Source organism: Delphinus delphis, chromosome 2, assembly GCF_949987515.2.
Source record: "Delphinus delphis chromosome 2, mDelDel1.2, whole genome shotgun sequence".
Taxonomy (NCBI): domain Eukaryota; kingdom Metazoa; phylum Chordata; class Mammalia; order Artiodactyla; family Delphinidae; genus Delphinus; species Delphinus delphis.
Genome location: NC_082684.1, coordinates 12,087,144 through 12,106,402, shown reverse-complemented (window position 1 = coordinate 12,106,402; position 19,259 = coordinate 12,087,144). Strand labels below are relative to the sequence as shown.

The window sequence follows — 19,259 nt, the reverse complement described above, 5'->3', positions numbered from 1 at the left end:
ATGGGCTCTTTCATTTCCTCAGACTTGCTTAGCTGAACCTGGCTAATCCATTGCTTCCCCCTGCTTGGCCCAGAGCTTAGGAGGCAGAATGCCACTGCAGAGGATCATGCAACCAGGCTGACACATCTCACTGTAAGTTCAGGGCTCAGCTTGAAGTGGGCCCTGGATGCTATCCAGAAATCACCCATATTCTCCCTATAATTTCGTTTCCCAGTCTGCTAAGTGGCACTTTCACATTTTCTCACTCCTAAAACCCCATGACCTCCTCCCCAATCCTCATCTTCAGCTGGTGACCTCATTTCCTGTTCTTCTGAGACAAGTCAATCAATCAGAAGAGAACCTCTACAAGCACCTCCAGAGCATCCACCACTCTACCTGCATGTATGACTGTACAGTCTGCTTTGCTTCCTGTGAGGATGTGCGAGCAAAAGAGGAGCAAAGAGCGTCTCACTCTCCATCCAAGTTTACAAAGATTAACCCGCTGCAGCCGCTGACAGTGCACTTGGTGCTTCAGACAAAGACATTATGGCAATAACAGGATGAGGCACTCTGTGCTTCAGACAGAGGAAATTAAAGGTGGTAACAGGATGTTCTGTGCTTTGGACAAACAGGTGCTTAGATAGTTTGATGCATTTCAGGAAGAATTTTAATGAACCCTGCTCTTCGCATCCTCCGTATGTAGAAAAGCACTATAACCATTAACTTGAGATACCTGTCCTTTGTGATGAGCAGTAATCTTTTGTGGCCTCTCCCGTTGCGGAAAATAGGCTCCGGACGTGCAGGCTCAGCGGCCATGGCTCACGGGCCCAGCCGTTCCGCGGCATGCGGGATCCTCCCGGACCGGGGCACGAACCTGTGTCCCCTGCATCGGCAGGCGGACTCCCAACCACTGCGCCACCAGGGAAGCCCTGTAAGTGACCTTTTTTTGGTGTTCTGAGACCCATTTCCAGTGCCTGCTGAAAAGAAAAGCCACACAACCTAAGAGCTGTGAGTTGCGTTTTACTCAGGATCTTACTAAGGATGATGGCCTGAGAAACGGCCTCTCAGTAACTCTGAGAAGCTGCTCTGAAGAGGTCGGGGAGGAACCAGTATATACATGAATGTTTTTGTCTAGGAAAACATGTAGCGAAGCATGCATCTTGGTGAAAGGTTACCGCTAATCACAAACGATATCTCAGGTTGATGAGTTTAGTGCTTTTCTGTGTATGGGAAGATGCGAGAATCTGGGCTTGAAATTCTTCCTGAGATACATGCATCTTAGCTATCTAGGAGCCTGTTCTTAACTAGCTGGAGCCTCATCCTGTTTATCCAAAGCACAGGATGCCTCACCTGTTGTTTCCATTCTGAATTCTCCTCAGGGTGCACAGTCACTGGGCAACTGCCCCAGGTAGTGATTTAACCCTTTGTATAACTGGAGGATGAGTGACATTCTTTGTCCTTTTTTTATACCAACATGGTGGGGGTGAGGGGTGTGCCCCACACTGACAAACGATTCTCAGACACCAACTGGGTGTCCTAGAGTTCAACTCAATTCTGACGCTATCTACCTGGAGTTAGCTTCAGACTCCACAGGTTAAGGCTTCGGTCCTACAAGACTGCCCCTCACCTCCGCCCCTCACCTCCGCCCCTCACCTCCGCCCCTCACTTTAGAGGCCAGTCACAAGCCCAGTGGTAGCTGCTTCTTGTGCCTCCTCATATCTAGAAAAGCACTAAAATCCTTCATGGTAACATCTGTGTTAGCTGCTTCTTGTGCCACTGCGCCACGGGGAAGCCCCAGGGAAGGGTTTTTAAAGGCAATGTTTGGGGTGAGGGCTGCAGCGTGCATAACTTTTTCTGATGGGTGGGAGGTGAGGTAACAGGGTGGTGTTTCAGGAATCTTAATCATCCACCTCCTGATTGCAGCCAGTCTGGGGTCCACATGCTTGTGGTCAGCAAGTAGTCATCGTCACTATGATGAGCAGGGGAAGAGGAGGCAGGGTGGGATCTTCATTTTTGCAGAACAACTCAAAGATATGCGTCAGATTGTCATATATATATATATATCCCTTGAGGAGGAACTAAGTCTCTGTTTTGTTGCTGAACTATTGTTTCTTGACTGCTTTCCCTCTGTTTCTGCATTCCCTCACTTCCCTAATTAGTAACTGCTTGAGTCTGCTCTTTGGAACTCAAGGAAGGCCTAGGAAACTAAAGCCTTTTTCTACAAACAAGAAACAGGAGACACAGAGGGGCTTTTATAATCAGGAAGGCCCCACAGGGCCCTGCTCAATTTCAATCCCCCTTTTCTTTGATATTTCTCAATCCTGAGGGGAATAGGGGTTGGACGAGAAAGGGAATAAAGTTTTAGATAGAGAGGTTAATCCTGAACTCTGCAGGGGAACTCTGTTTTAGGGGACTTGGTTTCAAGCGCAGGGTAAGTGGGAAGGGGCACAGAGATTCCATGCCCTCTGTTGGCCACTTTGCCTCCCATCCACTCACGTTCACCAACCAGGAAGCTCTCCAAACTCTGTCCTTTTAGGTTTTGTACAGTGGCTCTATTAGAGAGGCATGACTGATTAAATCATTGATAATTGGTGATGTATTCCATTTATTCTCCCTCCAGCCCCTCTCCCCTCCCCACAGGGTGGGAATGAAAGTTGGTTGGTTCTCTTGGCAAACAGCCTCTACCCTTAGTGCTTCCATCACTTCACTAACACAAGACACTTTTCATCACTCTCAACACTTAGGAAATTCCAAGCGTTTGGGGAGCTACGAGCCAGGAACTGTGGACAGAGGCAAAATTATATATGGAGAAATATATGTTGGTCATCTGAATGACCAGATATATATTTCTTATAAATCACAATATCTCAGACCTCTGTAAAAATAAGGAACTGATCTCCATAAAAATCAGGATTGTTGTTACCTTCAGGAGAGAAGAGGGTTCTGGTAGGAAAGAACACTCAGGGGCCTCTGGTGCACTGGCAAGCACATATTTGTACATATATGTGATATTTGTACACTCCTCTACGTGTGTTATGTTTCACTGTAAAGATAGGTTAAAAAAATGCAGGGGAAATTTGTGTCCAAGCAAGCTGTGTATAAAATATCCTGAACTCTTCCTACATTAAAATACCTAAAAAAACATTAGATAAAAATATTTTTAAAATATATTTTATATATATACATTATATACTTATAAAGTACGTATTTACATACATGTATATTGCCAACTTAAAAAATGCACAATGTGAGAGTTGTGAGTTAAGCTTTATTTGGGGCAAAATGAGGACGACAGCCCGGGAGACAGTATTTCAGATAGCTCTGAGAAACTGCTCCAAAGAGGTAGAGGGGAAGGTCAGTATATACGTGATTCTGGTGAAGGGGGAGTGCATGCAATCAGACACATACTTTTTGCAGAAGATTTCTGCTAGTCACAAGAAGCAGATGTTACCATGAAGGATTTTAGTGCTTTTCTAGATATGAGGAGATACAAGAATTGGGCTCATAATATCGTCTCCTGAAAATATCTAACTATCTGAAGACCTGTTCTGCTAGTTTTTCCCAGAGCACAGAAGACCTTATCTCTGCCCTCCACCCTGAACCCCTTTCAAGGGGTGTTGAAAGTCAGTGGCTGCAGCAGCTCATGATTTAATCCTTGTAGAGCTCGATGGCAAGTGCCCATGGCAAGTGACAGTTTGTATTGACAATATCAAGGTGTACACATACAATATATGTTTACATATGAAAAACCACAATGAGGCACCACTGGATACCCACCGAATTTGTGAAGCTGGAAAAAACCATCATTTTAAATGCATGAAGGAGTTAGCAAGAAAGAAAAAAAGTATAAGAAATCTGCTGATGCCAAGGTCAAAACCAGGTTCCAGAGGTGAGTGAGCCTTGAGGTTAATGAATAAAATGACAGAAGGAAAAAACGCGATCCTTGCTTTGGCCCTGGGTGGAGAGGTAAAAACCTCCTGGGAGTACTGTGGCCCTCTGGCAGCCCTCACGTGTCCATTCTCCCTTTAATTTACTCTCCTTAGGTTTTTGCTCTACAGCCCCCCAAATAACTCCTGCCTAGACCACCAAAGACCGCCACACTTCTAAAATCCACCAGTCATTTCCCAATCTGAGCACACTTGATCTCTCACAGAACTTTTTTTATTGATGTGAAATTCACATAACATAAAATTAATCATTTTACAGTAAAATTCAATGGCATTTAATATATTCACAACGTTGTGCAACCACCGTCTCTGTCGAGTTTCAAGACATTTTGGTCACCCCAAAAGAAAACCCTGTACCCAATCAACAGTCACTCCCCACTCCCCTAACCCCTGGCAGGCACCAAATCTCCTCTTTGCCTTTATTGATTTACCTGCTCCGGATATTTTGTGTATATGCAATCAAGCCCTCTCCCACAATTTGATGCAGTTGATCACTTCCTCTTCCTTTCAACATTTTCTCCACGAGGCTCCCAGGATCCCCACACTTCCTGGTTTTCCTTAACCTGATCTCTGAACACTGGTGGGTCCAGGGCTTAGTCATGTACCTCTCCTTCTCTCTATCCCCACTCACTCCCTGGCTGATTCACCCAGTCGCATGGTTTTAGGTTCCATCCATGTTCTGATGACCCCAAGCTTTTCTCTCCAGCCAGGACTCTCCCCGGAACTCCAGACTCACACATCCCATTGCCTACCTGACATCTCCGCTCGGCATGTCATACTTGCCCTAATCAAGCCTGAGCTCCTGACCTTCCCCTCGTTCTGATTCATGTCGAGTCCTCCTTCCGGGTCCTCCAGCAGAAAACCTTGACGTTTTCGTCCTTGACACTGCTCTTTCTTTCATACCCTACATTTGACCTGTCAGCAAAATCCTATGGGTTTTCTTCAAAACAGATCCAGAATCTGACCACTTCCATCACCTCCACAGCTATCATTCTGGGGCAGGCGATCTCCTTTTTCACTAGCATTATTGCAATCACCCGATAACTGTTGTCCTACTCCTGTCCTTGGACCCCTTCAATCCATTCTCAACACACCATCCAGACGGATGTATTAGTCAGGGTTCTCTAGAGAAACAGTATGTATGTATGTATGTACGTCTGCATGTATGATAAGGATATGGAATTGGCTGCTGACTCATGCAGTCATGAAGGCCTAGAAGTCCCGTGATCGGCTATCCGCAAGCTGAGACCCAGGAAAGCCAATGGTGTGGTTGCAGCCTGAAGGGCTGAGAACTAGGAGAGCCAATGGTGTGATTCCCAGCCCGAGCGCAGAAGACCAACGTCCCAGCCTAGACGGTCATGCAGAAACCGAATTCTCCCTTCTTCTGCCTTTTTGCTCTATTCAGGCCCTCATTGGATTGGTTGATACCCATTCACATTGGGGAGGGCAATCTGCTATACTCAGTCTACTGATTCAAATGCTAATCTCATCTGGAAACATCCTCCCAGACACACTGAGAAATAATGTTTAGCCAGCTATCTGGGCATGCCCAGATTCAGTCACGTGGACACATAAAATGTATATCACGTTGCTAAACGTGAGTTAAAGCAATTCTCTGCTGGAAACCTTCTAATGGCTTCCTAACACTTTTAGCCTAAAATGCAGAATCCTCCACAGGGCCTAGAAGGACCCATATTATCTGACCCCTGCCTGCTTCTCCAACCTCACCTCCAACCATTCTGCCCCTTCTGCTCTTACAGTCCTGGCCCCCTTTGCCCCTGATTTCCGGGTCCCTGCACTCACACTCCCCTCTGGCTGGAGCACTCTTCCTCTCCCTTGTCGCATGTCCTCTGGGCTCACTCCTTTACCTCCTTCAACTCTTTACAGAGGTGTCAGCTTTTCATTCAGCCTGCCTGACCATCCTATTGAAAATTGCGGTTTCCACCTGGAACACTGCCCCCTCCTTCCCTGCTTTGTATTCTCTCATAGCACTTACCACCATCTCATCTCAGCCAGAATTTGACTTATTTTATCTGTCTTCTCTCATTAGAATATAAGCTCCACAAGAACAGGGACCTTTGCTTTGGTCCCTTTTGTTTCTATCCCCAGCACCTGGATTTGTACTTAGCGCATAGTAAATGCTTAATAAATATTTGTTGAATCAATCAATGAATGAATTTTCCAAAAGCTAGTTTAAAGAAAGAAAAGGGGTTTGTACTGATCAAGAGAAACATTCCTTATTGTTCATAGAAAGGAAAACCTTTTAAGGATCCCACTTTCCCCAAGTCTCTGCCTTAGACATCTCACATGTATCCTTTTAAGAGAGGGGCATGGCCTTGGGAATTCAGTCCTAGACCTGTCTGCTCCTACCCACTGATAAGGTGGACATAAGACTCGTCACACCATGCGCGGGGGCTACAGGATTGAGTAGACTGAGGTATGTCCACATACCCAGACTTACTCACTAATTCACTAATTCATTCATTCCTCTGGCCTCCCTTGCAGGACTTACTACCTTGTTTGTAATTGTCAGTTTTCTTATCTATCCACACAGACTTTGAGCTCTTTGAGAGCAGACATTCTTCTATCTGTCTCCTTAATGCCTAGCTGTGCCTGGCACAGACTAGACAACTCAACAAAATGGAAAGAGTGGGTGAATGGAAAACAGTGGCCAGAGTGAAAGAAGGCCAGCAGCTGGGGAACTCACAAGGCTTGTCTTCAGAATGGGGGGGCACCTGTCTGGATGGAGCAGTGGGTACCTGTTGGGGGAATAACACTGGATGGGTGAAGCTAGGCACCGAGTCCCTGCTAGGCTGCTGCAGTTCCCTAATTAGGGGAGAACAGACCAGTCGGGAGGGACATGAGTTGAAACAAGCACACATTTATTTGACTGCCTCCTATGTGGCTTCACACAGCTACCCCACCTGCATTCAGATGACGGATCCCCAAATCACGATTAACAGTCAGTTTACGTGGGACTGATGTCAATGACCCAGGTGTGCCCCTTCCTGGGCCCCGTCACTAGACTCAGGCACGCTTCTCTCCTCCTCTGCCCTCCATGACCGGGGAGCCCCACCACTATCCCTCCTTCCTGAGACTCTCACCTCCTTCTCGGCCTCCTGAGGAGAGGGGGCTGGGTTGGCCCTGCCCCTTGGCCACGCCACCAAAGTCACACCTGATTGCAAAGATGATGTCTCCCCTGAGGGGTGATGAAGACCCCTCCTCTCAGGCCTGAGGAACTCTACCAGGCTTTTTTATGCTTGCATGATGGAATGTCTCCAGCATTTCAGTAGAATGTTCCACCCCCATGCTTCTGGGGTCCTTGAAAACCAAGTAGGGGAACTACTTGAGGTGAGTTTTGGGAGGAAAGAGGTAGATTGGCCTTGTGGGTTAGGCAGGCTGCATGGGAGGGGTCCAGGAGGCCCATGGCAAGACCCATGCCTTCATTTTGGATGGAACTAGGACTTAGGATGTGGATTATGGATGGAGAAGAATAAGCAGAAGGTCATGCAGGGGGAAACTCAGAGAGACATAAAAATCATACCTACCGTTTGTTATGCACCTGTCGTGTGCCAGGTATTGTGCTGGATGCCTACATATGCAATAGATTCTTTCTGAGGTACCTGCCTATCTCGTGGAACCAGCTTCTCTAATCCACAGGGTGGGACCACTGCATTCATTCATTTAACAAAATATGTATGCACCTACCCAGTAGTAAGCCCTGTCCTAGGTGCTAGGTACACAAGAGAAGGACAGATGTGGTCTATGCCTTCATGGAGGAGAGATGCACACTAAGTAAATAAACAAATAAAAATACATTATACAGATTATTATAAATTTGCATAATTATAATTGCACAAATTATAATTACACAAAATAAAATTGTATAATTATAAATATTATAAAGGAAAAGAATGAGGTATCGTGTGGAGCAGGACAGGACCTAGTGGACTCAGGGTGGCCAGGGAAACTTCCAGAGCGGGAGAATTTTATACAAAGATGTGAATGATGGGAAGGGACTGTCCGTGTGAATTGGGAATTGTGGGTGATGATGGGGTGGGGAATGTGTGGAGGGGAAATTTCCAAGGCAGTGGGAACATCAAGGCCAATGTTCTCGAGGGTGGGATGACTGGACACTGTGAGTCTGAGGGACAGCAGTTCCAGATGCAGCTGGCGAGGGCAGCCTGAGCCAGATCCTGCAGGGCCTTGTGGGCCACAGTAGGGAGGCTGGGTTTCATTTTATTTTATTTTATTTTTTTTGGCCCTGCCTGGCGGCATGTGGGATCTTAGTTCCCTTACCAGGGATGGAACTGTGCCCCCTATATCGGAAGTGCAGAGCCTTAACCAGTGGATCTCCAGGGAAATCCCCCAGGTTTCATTTTACACACTGTTATTTGATGTGTTAATTTTAAAAGTATATAGATTATTGAATCATATAATTTTAAAATATTTTGATAACTGTATTTCAATATTCCCACTATAATTTCTTTTGTCATACTGTGCATATTATTTTATGGTTTAAAAACACAATTCTGCCTCATGGTTCCAGTGGGGAGAGAAAGAGGAAGCAGGGGGTGCGGGCGGTTAGGGGCGACCCACCAACAGTTTCTGCTACCACCGCCGGGGCCACCTCTGTGCTCTTGGCTGTGGGAAAGGAGATGTGAATCCTGGGTGCAAGGCCGCACGTACGGGAGGATGGGCAGTGGGACAGCGATGGCAGATACAAATAAACTCAACATCAACAGCCTCATCCAATGGCTGTTGGAAGTTAGAGGGTCCAAGCTAGGCAAGAATGTCCAGCTACAAGACAATGAAATCAGAGGACTGTGCTTAAAGTCCCAAGAGATCTTTCTCAGTCAGCCCATCCTACGAGAACTTGAAGCACCGCTAAAAATAGTGGTGATACCCACAGGTAATACTATGATTTGCTTCAACTTTTGGAGTATGGTGGTTTCCCACCAGAAAGCAATTATCTATTTCTTGGGGACAGGGAGAAGCAGTCTTCGGAGAATATCTGCCTCTTATTGGCTAAAGAAAATCAAATATCCCAAGAATTTTTTTCTTCTCAGAGGAAACCACGAGTGTATCAGTATCAATAGCATGTATGGATTTTTATGATGAATGTAAAAGAAGATACAACATTACACTATGGAAAACTTCCATAGACTGCTTTAACTGTTTACTGTTAGCAGCCGTTGTGGATGAGAAAACATTCTGCTGTCATGGAAGTTTGTCCCCAGGTCTTCAATCTATGGAGCAGATTCCGAGAACTGGGCGGCCAACTGATATACAAGATCAAGGTCTTCTTTTGTGATCTTTTGTGGTCTGACCCAGGTAAAGATGTCTTAGGCTGAGGTGAAAATGACAGAGGAGTTGTCCTTCACATTTGGTGCTGAAGTGGTTGCCAAATTTCTCCATCAGCGTAGTTTGGATCTTATATGTAGAGCCCATCAGGTGGTTGAAAATGGTATGAATTTTTTGCAAAGAGGCAGTTGGTCACTCTGTCTTCTGCAACTGATTATTGTGGAGACTTTGACAATGGAGGTGCCATGCTGAGTGTGGACAAAGCACTAATTTGTTCTTTTCAGATTTTAAAGCCTGCAGAGAAAAAGAAGTAGAATGCCAGGAGCCCCTTTAACACCTCCAAGGGGTATGATCACAAAGCAAGCAAAGAAACAGGTGTCATTTTGACACTGCTTAATTGGGACTTGTAACATATAATATACGATCTTCACTTTTTAAATCGTAATATATATTGGTCAGCTTTGCTCAAATAGTGTTTGTGGGCATGCTCCTTCCATTTTTGACTTAATGAATGATATTTGCTCATTATAACAGCAAATAAAAGACTCTCCACTCCCAAGAAATAAAATGTTTTGTTTTGTTTTTTAATTCTCTGGGTTTTCTTTGCAAACAATTTTAATGATGGTATTAAAGCAGTACACCCCAGGACAGTTTATCCTGTCTAGGGGGTAAGTGTGCAATTGATCTATTTTAAATTCGGTACAACCCAAGAATAATGCAAATTTGTTTTCTTTAGGATATAAAGAGAGCCCTAGGGTGCTCAATCTGTACAAGTTATTGTCATAAAATGCATACTGTTGATACAAACCACTGTGAACATATATTTTTAAAACTTTGTTTCAAAGGATTGCTTTTTTCTCTTACTGTCTTGTCATGTACAAACTAGTAACTTTCAACCTTGCCAGCATCACTGGTATGATGTGTATTTAATTAAAGCACACTTTCCCCTACCATATACTTAAAATGATGATTAAAGCCATTACTTTATTTTACTTTATTTTTTAAAATAAATTTATTTATTTTATTTATTTATTTTTGGCTGCGTTGGGTCCTCCTTGCTGCACGTGGGCTTTCTCTAGTTGCGGGAGCAGGGGCTACTCTTCGTTGTGGTTCATGGGCTCTAGGCACACGGGCTTCAGGAGTTGTGGTACGCAGGCTCAGTAGTTGTGGCTCGCGGGCTCTAGAGCACAGGCTCAGTAGCTGTGGTGCACAGGCTTAGTTGCTCTGTGGCATGTGGGATCTTCCCGGACGAACCCATGTCCCCTGCATTGGCAGGCGGATTCTTAACCACTGCGCCACCAGGAAAGCCCCAGAGTCATTATTTTAAATGTTTGTTAACTCTTTCCTAAAGCCAAAGTTTCTGTTGAAATACATATTGACACTCCTCTAAGTATAAGGTGGCTCGGTTGTGTACACATGCTGCCTTCCTGAGGATTCAAAAACAGGTTTTTGAGTTTGAATAGCGATTAGTAACATAGTGCTGCTTAAGCTATTAATGATTAAAGTTAATAACATTTTGTACAATTTCCACATAGCCTATTCATTAAATAACCTTTGTACCATTACATCAGGCCTGAACCCGTTCATTCAGAAAGCTTCAAATTAAAGAAACAATACTGTTCTTTATGAGTGACCAATTATGCTTTCTTTGGTCTACATTCTTTATTCTACAGTGAAATTGAGGCTCGTAGTCAAAACAAAGGAACTAACTTACTACCACTAATTCATACAGAACTCAGGATATCTATGACTTTTTAAAACTATGATCTGTTACAATGTTTCAACAGATGACCCTTTACAATACCATGTGGTGAAAATGAATTCAGACTTATTAAATGATGAACTTGTTAAAACACACACACACACACACACACACAATTCTGCAAAAGGGTCCATGGCACAAAGAAGATAAGATGAAGGTCAATTCCCTGCACCCAAGCTGGACTGGCCTTCCACAGGATCCCAGAATCTCAGAGTGACGCTCTTAAAGAGCACCCGGGGAACTTCCAGTGGTTGGGACTTGGAGAGCTTTCACTGCCTGGCCAGGTTCAATCCTTGGTCGGGGAACTAGGATCCCGCAAGCCTGTGGCTCACCCCCGGCAAAACAAAACAAAACAAAACAAAACAAACCCAGTACAGAGCGCAAAGAGTACAAAGACATTTTCAACTCCCTAGTAGCTATATCAAGAGCTTCTTGGTAGGGCTTGGGGAAAGACTGGGAGGGGCTCTGCATACCTTCTTCCCTGCCCCCCTCCCTCTTCCTCCACACTCTTCAATCAGGACTGCTTGACTTGGATGCATTTTACATACGGGGCATAGACATAAAGATTTCCTTTAAAGAAAGAAGCCTACAGTATAACAATCACTCACATACACCTTAAAAACCACTAACCACCCATTTTACAGGTGAGGAAACGGAGGCCCTGAGAGAGAAATGGAATTGCCTATGATGCCAAAGCAAGGCGTGTGATGTTTGTTGACTCTCAGGCATCTGCTTTTTCCAGGACAGCACAAAGCCTCTTCCCCACCCAGCCCTGCTGCCAATGTTGGGTCATATGGGGGTTGGAGGCCTCTGAGCAGGGGCAATGACAGGCTGAGGATGTGGGGTGAATGGGGGCCTAGGAGGTTTCATCAGGGCTGCAGTGGCAGAGGGACTCATCTCTGCGAGCAGCTTAGCATTCCAGGTGACATGGAAAACACCAGAAATGGTCTGTCAATCTGGAGGAACTCCCAAACAGGTATGGGAATATGAAATTCCTGGGCGTCACCCAGCGTTGATTCATGGAAATATTACATTCTGTGCTCTATAAACAAAACGATCCAGCAATACTCATTTTACTTGTCAATCCAGATGTAATATACATACATACAAACATACAAGCGTACGTATATATTTTTAAGCGTAGAGTGCCTCCTGCTGCCGGAAGCTAAAAATGCACAAAGAGGTTCACAATTTCATTCGTCAGAGCTGCTCAGCAAGGAGTAGAATCACAGAAACCCGGAGCTGAAGAAACACAGGCATCTTCCAAAGAAGGTCACAAAATCCCTAGGGAAAAAGCCTGCAGAGCTGGGCAGGTGGCATAAATGAAGGGTGTCAGGCTATCTGAAAGGAAGGGCTGTGAAGACATGAGGAATGCTTTCAGCCTCCAAGGGCGTTCAAAGTTAAAAAAGTTTTTTTATATTATTAACTTTTGGAAAATAATAGATTCTTATGGTACAGAGTTCAGAAGATACATACAAAAAAGGATTCATTGAAGAATAAACCTCCCTCTTACTCCTGTTGCCCAGCTGAATTCTCCAAGGAGGGAAAGAAAGTGTCCTTCAAGAGATAGACTCTACTCATCAAAGATATTTGTACACAAATGATAGCATATTACAAACACCATTTTTTAATTTTTGGTTTTTTAAAACATCAGATATTGTTAAGATCTTGGAGCTCTTTTCGCATCCTTGCATAAAAGCTTCTGTTTCTTTTAAACATCTGCATAGTACGTCATTGGATGAATGTACCGAGATTTTTAAATCAACGAACATTTAACTTGTTTCCAGTATTTGCTATTATAAACAATGCTGTAATGAATAACTTTGTATATGTGTGAGTATATCTGTAGGATAATTTCCTAAAAGTAAAATTACCTTCTCAGAGGGTATGTGTAGTTTTTTTGAATTGTTTTCATTGAGATATAACATACATGAAATAAAGTTAGCAGTTGTTAAGTACAGAGTTTATAAACTCTTACATGTGTATCCATACCCATAATCAACACCAAATTCAAGATATAGAACATTATCAGCCCTCTAGGAGCCTCCATCTTGACCACTCCTAGTCAATATCTGGCCCCCAAAGGTAACTACTGTTATAACTTCTATAATCACAGATTAGATTCACCTGTTCTTGTCCTTCATCTTGATGGAATTATACAGTATGTGGTCTTTTGAGACAGGCTTCTTTTTTTTAAATTGAAGTATAGTTGATTTACAATGTTATATTAGTTTCTCATGTACAGAAAAGTGATTCAGTTATACATATGTATATTCTTTTTCATGTTCTTTTCCATTATGGTTTATTACAGGATATTAAATATAGTTCCCCGTGCTATATAATAGGACCTTGTTGTTTATCCATTCTATGTATAATAGTTTGCATCTGCTAGTCCCAAACCCCCAATCCAACCCTCCCCCGCCCCTGGGACTAGCTTCTTTGAACTCAACAATATTTCTTTAATTCAAGTAAGTCTGATTCATCCATGTTGCTGCATGGATAATTATTTGTTTTTCATTGTACATGTCTTTTGATGGGCATTTCACCTCCATTTCTCTTGAGTGGAACTGCTGACTCATAGGGTAGCCCTATACTGGGCCATAGAGTAGGCCTATGTTTACCTTTAAAGACAGAGCCCAAGTCTTCCAAAGTGGTTCTATCACTTAACAATTGTGTCAAAAATGCACGAGTGTCCTAGCAGCTCCACAAACTCATCATTTCTTGGCATTTTTCATCTTTTTACATTTTAGCAATTCTGGTGGATGTGTAAAGGTATTTCATTGTGATTTTAATTTGTATTTCTCTGATGACTAATAGTGTTGAATACTTTTTCCTGTGCTTTGGCCCATTGGATATTTTCTCTTGTGAAATGCTTATATATTAGTCTATTTTTGTTGGGTTGATTGATACTTTTTATTGATTTGTTGGAGAGCTTTATATATTCTATATATAAATCCTTTGTCAGATGTATGTATTGTAAATATTATCTACCAATCTTTGGCTTGCCTTTCACTTAATGAAAGCCTTGCAAGCTTTAATGTTGCTGTGGTTGTTGTTGTTTTTGATGAAAAGAAATTCTTAATTTTAACAAAGTCCAAATTTCAATCTTTTCTTTTGTGGTTAGTATTTTTTGCATGTGTCTTGTACAAGGCAAAGTTGTAACCTCTTTCTGTTGGCTGTGCTGTTTCTCTGGCTAATCCAGCCTAGCCCCGATGACTTCTGGGTAGTATGTCTCTATATGCTGACTCTCTCAGGGAGTGTACATGGGAATTCTTGAAACATTGGGGTAGTCTTCTCACTGCCTTTTTTTTTTTTTCATATGGGAGATCTGGCTCTGCTTCAACTTCTTTCATTCTCATCCCTTCACTGATTAACAATATTGTTTCTGGAGTCACACTGATGTAGGTTGGAATCCCAGATGTATTACCTACTTCCTGTGTGACCTTGGGAAAGTAACTAAACCTCTCTGAATCTCAGTGTCTCCATCTGTTAAATGGGGTATGTATTAGATTTCATTAGGTAAGGCTGCATAAGAAACAATTACAAATCTCTAAAAGCAAAGGTTTCTTTTGCACTCATGTGACTTGTCAGGCGTGGGTTGCTTCACATCTCTTTCCTTCCAGGACCCAGGCTGAGGGAGCAGCTCCATCTGGGACAGGCCATTCTCATGAGAGATGGAAAAGATTAAGAGCGTTGGTAGGAATACATAATGGCTCTTAACACTATTGCTCAGATGTGGTGAAAGACACTTCTCTTCACACTCTATTGGCCAAAGCAAGTCACGTGATCAAGCCTGACATCAGTAAGGCTGGAAAGGACACTCTTCCTACAGGATGCATTGCAGTCACAAGGCAACAGGTGATGATGTATAATCCTTGCTGACCTGAAACAACTAGGCTGCCAGGTATTTCTCCAGCAAAGATGGGTTTATTTGGAATCAGCAGAGAATTGCAATTTGGGGTCTGCAACCATGGTGAGCCACATGTAAGTCCCCACACAGCAAGGGAAGGAGAATGCTGTAATAGAAAGGGAAAGGGGTTGGAAGGGCTATACTAAAAAAAGTGTCCACAGCTTTTCATTGGCTGATTTGTTGCTAGGAGAGAAAAGCGGTCTTTCTACTTCTTGGGCGAGAGAGCTCTCCCTTCTGGTCTCCTGACTCTATTTAATTTAGGTTTCTGTTTCTTAATTTTTTACATCCTTAACAGGAGGAGTCACTTAATAGCTGGCAACAACGCCACCTACCACAAGATAATAACAGTACCTTCCTTATGGCTGTTTTGAGAATTAAATGAGGTGAAGCACGTCCAGTGCTTAACACAGTATACTGCACTTAATAAGTACACAATAACTATTAGAGGCTATTATTATTATCATTATTACTATTATTATTTCCTGGTGCTGCTGAAAGTTCTTCTGCTTACTGGACTGGGCTAAACCTTACTTGAGAGGAAGAAAAGAAGGAGCTGTAATTACTCCCAATATTTAATTTGGAGACAATAAAACGTTGAGTCTAACGGCTCAAGCTTTGGAGTAATATGGACTCCTTACTAGGGCACATGATCTTAGACAAGTTACTTAACCTCCAGGGTCCTTGGGACTATGTTGTAGGCTTGTCATTAGTGCCAAATTAAGTCAACCCTGTGCACAAAGTAGGTGCTGAGTATTTGTTGAATTATTAAATGGGGATTTTAGACTTATTTCAAATATTCAGTGAACTGTATGCATAACTACAGTACAGCTGTATGGAAAGCCCGTTACTGGCCTTTTCCATCATTTGGGTCTCAGCTCAAATGTCACCTCCTCGGAGAGAGACCTTCCCTGTCCACATCATTTAAAGCGCTTCCCTCACCTCCAGTCACTTCTCCCTATTATCTTGTATTTACAGCTCTGGTAAAGCTCTGAAATTGTCTTGTTCATTCAGTGGTTTATTTAATATGTCTCTGCCACTAGTTCTTGTTTTCTGTACTCTCATCCCCCGTTGAGGATGGGCCTCAACATCCTCATTCGTAAAACTAGGCGTGCGGAGGAAGAATGGGGAAAGGTAAACGCCGGCCGCTCCACCTGTGTCTCGGGCCTCCTATTCCTTCCGGCAGGGCACCGCCCCTGCCACCCACGTGGGCCGCTGTGGGGCACGCCCCCAGATGGGCGAGGCCTCCAATGTTGTGTCGGCCGCGTGCGGGCCGCGGTCCTAGGGAGGCGAGCTACGTCACACGTACGCAGGCCCTGCCCCCGCCCTTGCTCGCCACAGGCGGAAAAAGGGAGTGGCCAGGCGCAAGGGCCCCGCAGCCGGCGGCGGTGGTGCCTGAGCCGCCTCCAGGTGGCTGCTCTAGGCTCCCGCCCGCTCAGGCAGCTCGGAAGCCACTCTGTTTTGGGGTCCTCGCCGCTCTTCCACGTCTCCCGGAAGAGTAACTGAGCCGTGGCCGATCGGGGGCCAGGTTTGCTCAACCTGGACCCTCTCCCGGCCGGCTGCTGAGGACGGGAGGCCTGGGAGAGTGACCAGGCCGCGGTGCAGCCGCTCCAGAGTCCTCAGGTGAGGTGGCCGCGGGGGGCCGAGGGGTCCCCTTGGCGCCTTAACGGCCTTAGAGGCGGGGGCGGCATCCCCTCAGCGGAGACCCTGCTCTCTCCGCCCTGCCGGGGGCTCAGGAACAGGGCCCCCTTGGGCCTCCACGGACGTGGCTTAGTGCCCTCCCCTTCCCTCTTTCCCCCACCCCAGCCTGGTTTGGCCGCTCTTCCCCCTCCGGAGGCTCAGTGCAGTGGGTAGGGAGCGAAGTGGGGGTCTGTACTCGCCCACCTGGCATTGACGACAGAGCCCCTGGGACCGACCAGCTGATCCCCAGCCTTCCTTCCTCTGTGTTGACACTTGGTCTTCGTGCATGCCCTGCCACCAACGTCGGCCGACCCATCCCCATCCCCGTCCCCGTCCCCGTCCCCGTCCCCATCCCCATCCCCATCCCCATCCCTTGCGCTCTCACCCTCTCTCTCTTCAGGTCGGCGTGGGCCAGTTACTGGGCGGAATTTCTTGAGGGCTCTGTACCTCGGAAGTCTGCTACAGTTCTTTTGTCCGTGGGGCAAGTGTCTAGGGCCCATCTTAACATTTAGTTGGGTACTCAATCTTAAGGCACAGGCTTTTGTTTTAAAACCCTTTAAAACTTTACAATGAGAGGCAAGATATAAGTTAATAAGTATGTTTTGATTGCTTTATTAGGAGAGATCATTTGTTCCCTACTTACCACCAGTGTTTACTCGGGAATGATACATACTCTGTAGGGAATTTTATATGTTATGGAGCATGTCGCTTCTATTTTCATTGGATTTCACATAAGCTCTGTGAAATACAGGGGCATGTAATTATCCCATTTTGTAAGGAACAGGTTTAGAGGGTGAGTTTCTTCTTGAGGTTGTTCATGTACTGGGAGGCTAGATGGGGAACGCAGGGGTTAAAAAGTGGTTTTTGGCTGACTTAGATTTGCCTGTCTGAGCTGCTGTCTAAACTCTGGGATCTTTCTAAACCTTTCCCCCCATTTTTTTTTGTGAAAAAAGGGTATTGCTACTTACCGCACAATGTGGTTGTGAAAATTATGTGTGCTAAAGATAATGTTTGCAGGGCACCTAACATAAAAATTAATTCCATTCAGCCGTATTTATGGGTGCCTGCTGTGTGCTGAGAATTCATTGGTGAGCAAAACACACATGGCATTTATCCACCCACTCCCTGCCTCCCCTTCCCCAAGAGGGAGAGACAGGGGGAAAAAAATACATATAAAACATGAAGGGATGTGAGGGAAAAGAATAGTGTGTGAACAGAGAATGATAGGACCTAATTTAGATGGGACAAAAGAGCCATTTCGGGGGCAGATGACGTTCAGGTGAAGACCAAGAACAAAAAAAAAATTAACTGTGAAAGAGGGTTCCAGGCAAAAGGAATAATGTGCACATTCAAGAAATGGTTGTTGACTTTTTTATATGCCACTCTTCTATGAAATGGAAACTAGTTATTTCATCATCATCATTTTGATTTATTGTGGCACTGGATAAGTACCCAAATATATGCATCAAATGAATGTGCAATCGTAATTGTTTTATTCTGAACTTAGCTTAATGTGCATATAGTAGGTACTGAGAATCCAAATTATTGAAGGTATATTTTAGGCGTGTATATGCACACCTAAATTATCCATGATAGTGCTGCAGTATTTACGCTTAGTTGAAACAGGAATAACAGTAGCAGTGGTAGTTGTAATTACGGTAGCAACTACTCAAATGAGTGCCTACTGTGGGCTAGGCATTTTTCAACGTGTTTTTTAATGCAGTATTTCATCTTAAAACCATCCTGTAAAGTAAGTACTCCTCATTTTCTAGGTGAAGTTTCTCAGTTTCAGTCAAGTAGTTTGCTTGAAGTTACATAGTAAGAGGCAGGGTCAGGCTTTCCAACCCAGGACTATCTGACTCTAGAGCCTGGTCTTAATCGCTGTGCACTGCTGTTAAGCCACACTGATCATTTTATATCCTTTTTACAGGTTCACCAATAGGATTATTCTGCTGCCATCATGTCCTGGTTTGCTGATCTTGCTGGAAAGGCAGAGGATCTTTTAAACAGAGTTGATCAAGGGGCTGCAACAGCTCTCAGTAGAAAAGAGAACACCAGCGGCATTGTTTATAGCAAAAATACTGACTATCCTGAACTTCACCAGCAAAATACAGATTTGACTTATCAGACAGAACCTAAAGCTACTTACATTTCCTCAGCAGCTGATAATATTAGGAATCAAAAAGCCACCATCTTAGCTGGGACTGCAAATGTGAAACTAGGATCTAGGACATCGGTGGAGGCCTCCCATCCTGTTGAAAATGCATCTGTTCCTAGGCCTTCATCCCAGTTTGTTCGAAGAAAAAAGTCAGAACCTGATGATGAGCTGCTGTTTGATTTTCTTAATAGTTCACAGAAGGAGCCTACTGGGAAAGTGGAAGTCAAAAAAGAAAGGGGCAAAACACCTGTCTTGCAGAGTTCTCGGACAACAAGCGTCAGTTCTGAGAACACCAGTGTAACCACCATCAAAACCATTGAAGAACATCCTTCTGGGAGCCAAAGCCATGGTAGTTAATCAGTCCTCTGTTTCTTTTAGAGTTAACCAAATTGGATGTCATCATAGCCTAAAATGTTCTGGTAGCATTTGTCATGCTCTGTTTTGTTACCTGTCCCTGCTGGCGCAAGGGCAGGCTCTCTGAAGTGTGTGGTGTAAATAAGGGGACAGCATAGAACACTATTA

The 19,259-nt window shown here is 44.3% G+C and overlaps 1 protein-coding gene and 1 pseudogene across 1 annotated transcript in view; both read left to right on the top strand.

Annotated features, from left to right (window-relative positions):
- The first annotated feature begins 8,639 nt into the window (after nt 1-8,639).
- Nucleotides 8,640-10,863, top strand: LOC132419440 (serine/threonine-protein phosphatase PP1-gamma catalytic subunit B-like; annotated as a pseudogene).
- Nucleotides 10,864-16,315: 5,452 nt separating this feature from the next.
- The window catches only part of GOLGA5 (golgin A5), a 34,403-nt gene continuing 31,459 nt past the window's right edge, over nt 16,316-19,259 (top strand). The window contains exons 1-2 of the mRNA XM_060004013.1: nt 16,316-16,522; nt 18,510-19,086. Of these exons, the coding sequence (XP_059859996.1) occupies nt 18,540-19,086 (547 nt within the window). The 5' untranslated portion in view covers nt 16,316-16,522; nt 18,510-18,539. The remainder of the gene's footprint in view (nt 16,523-18,509; nt 19,087-19,259) is intronic.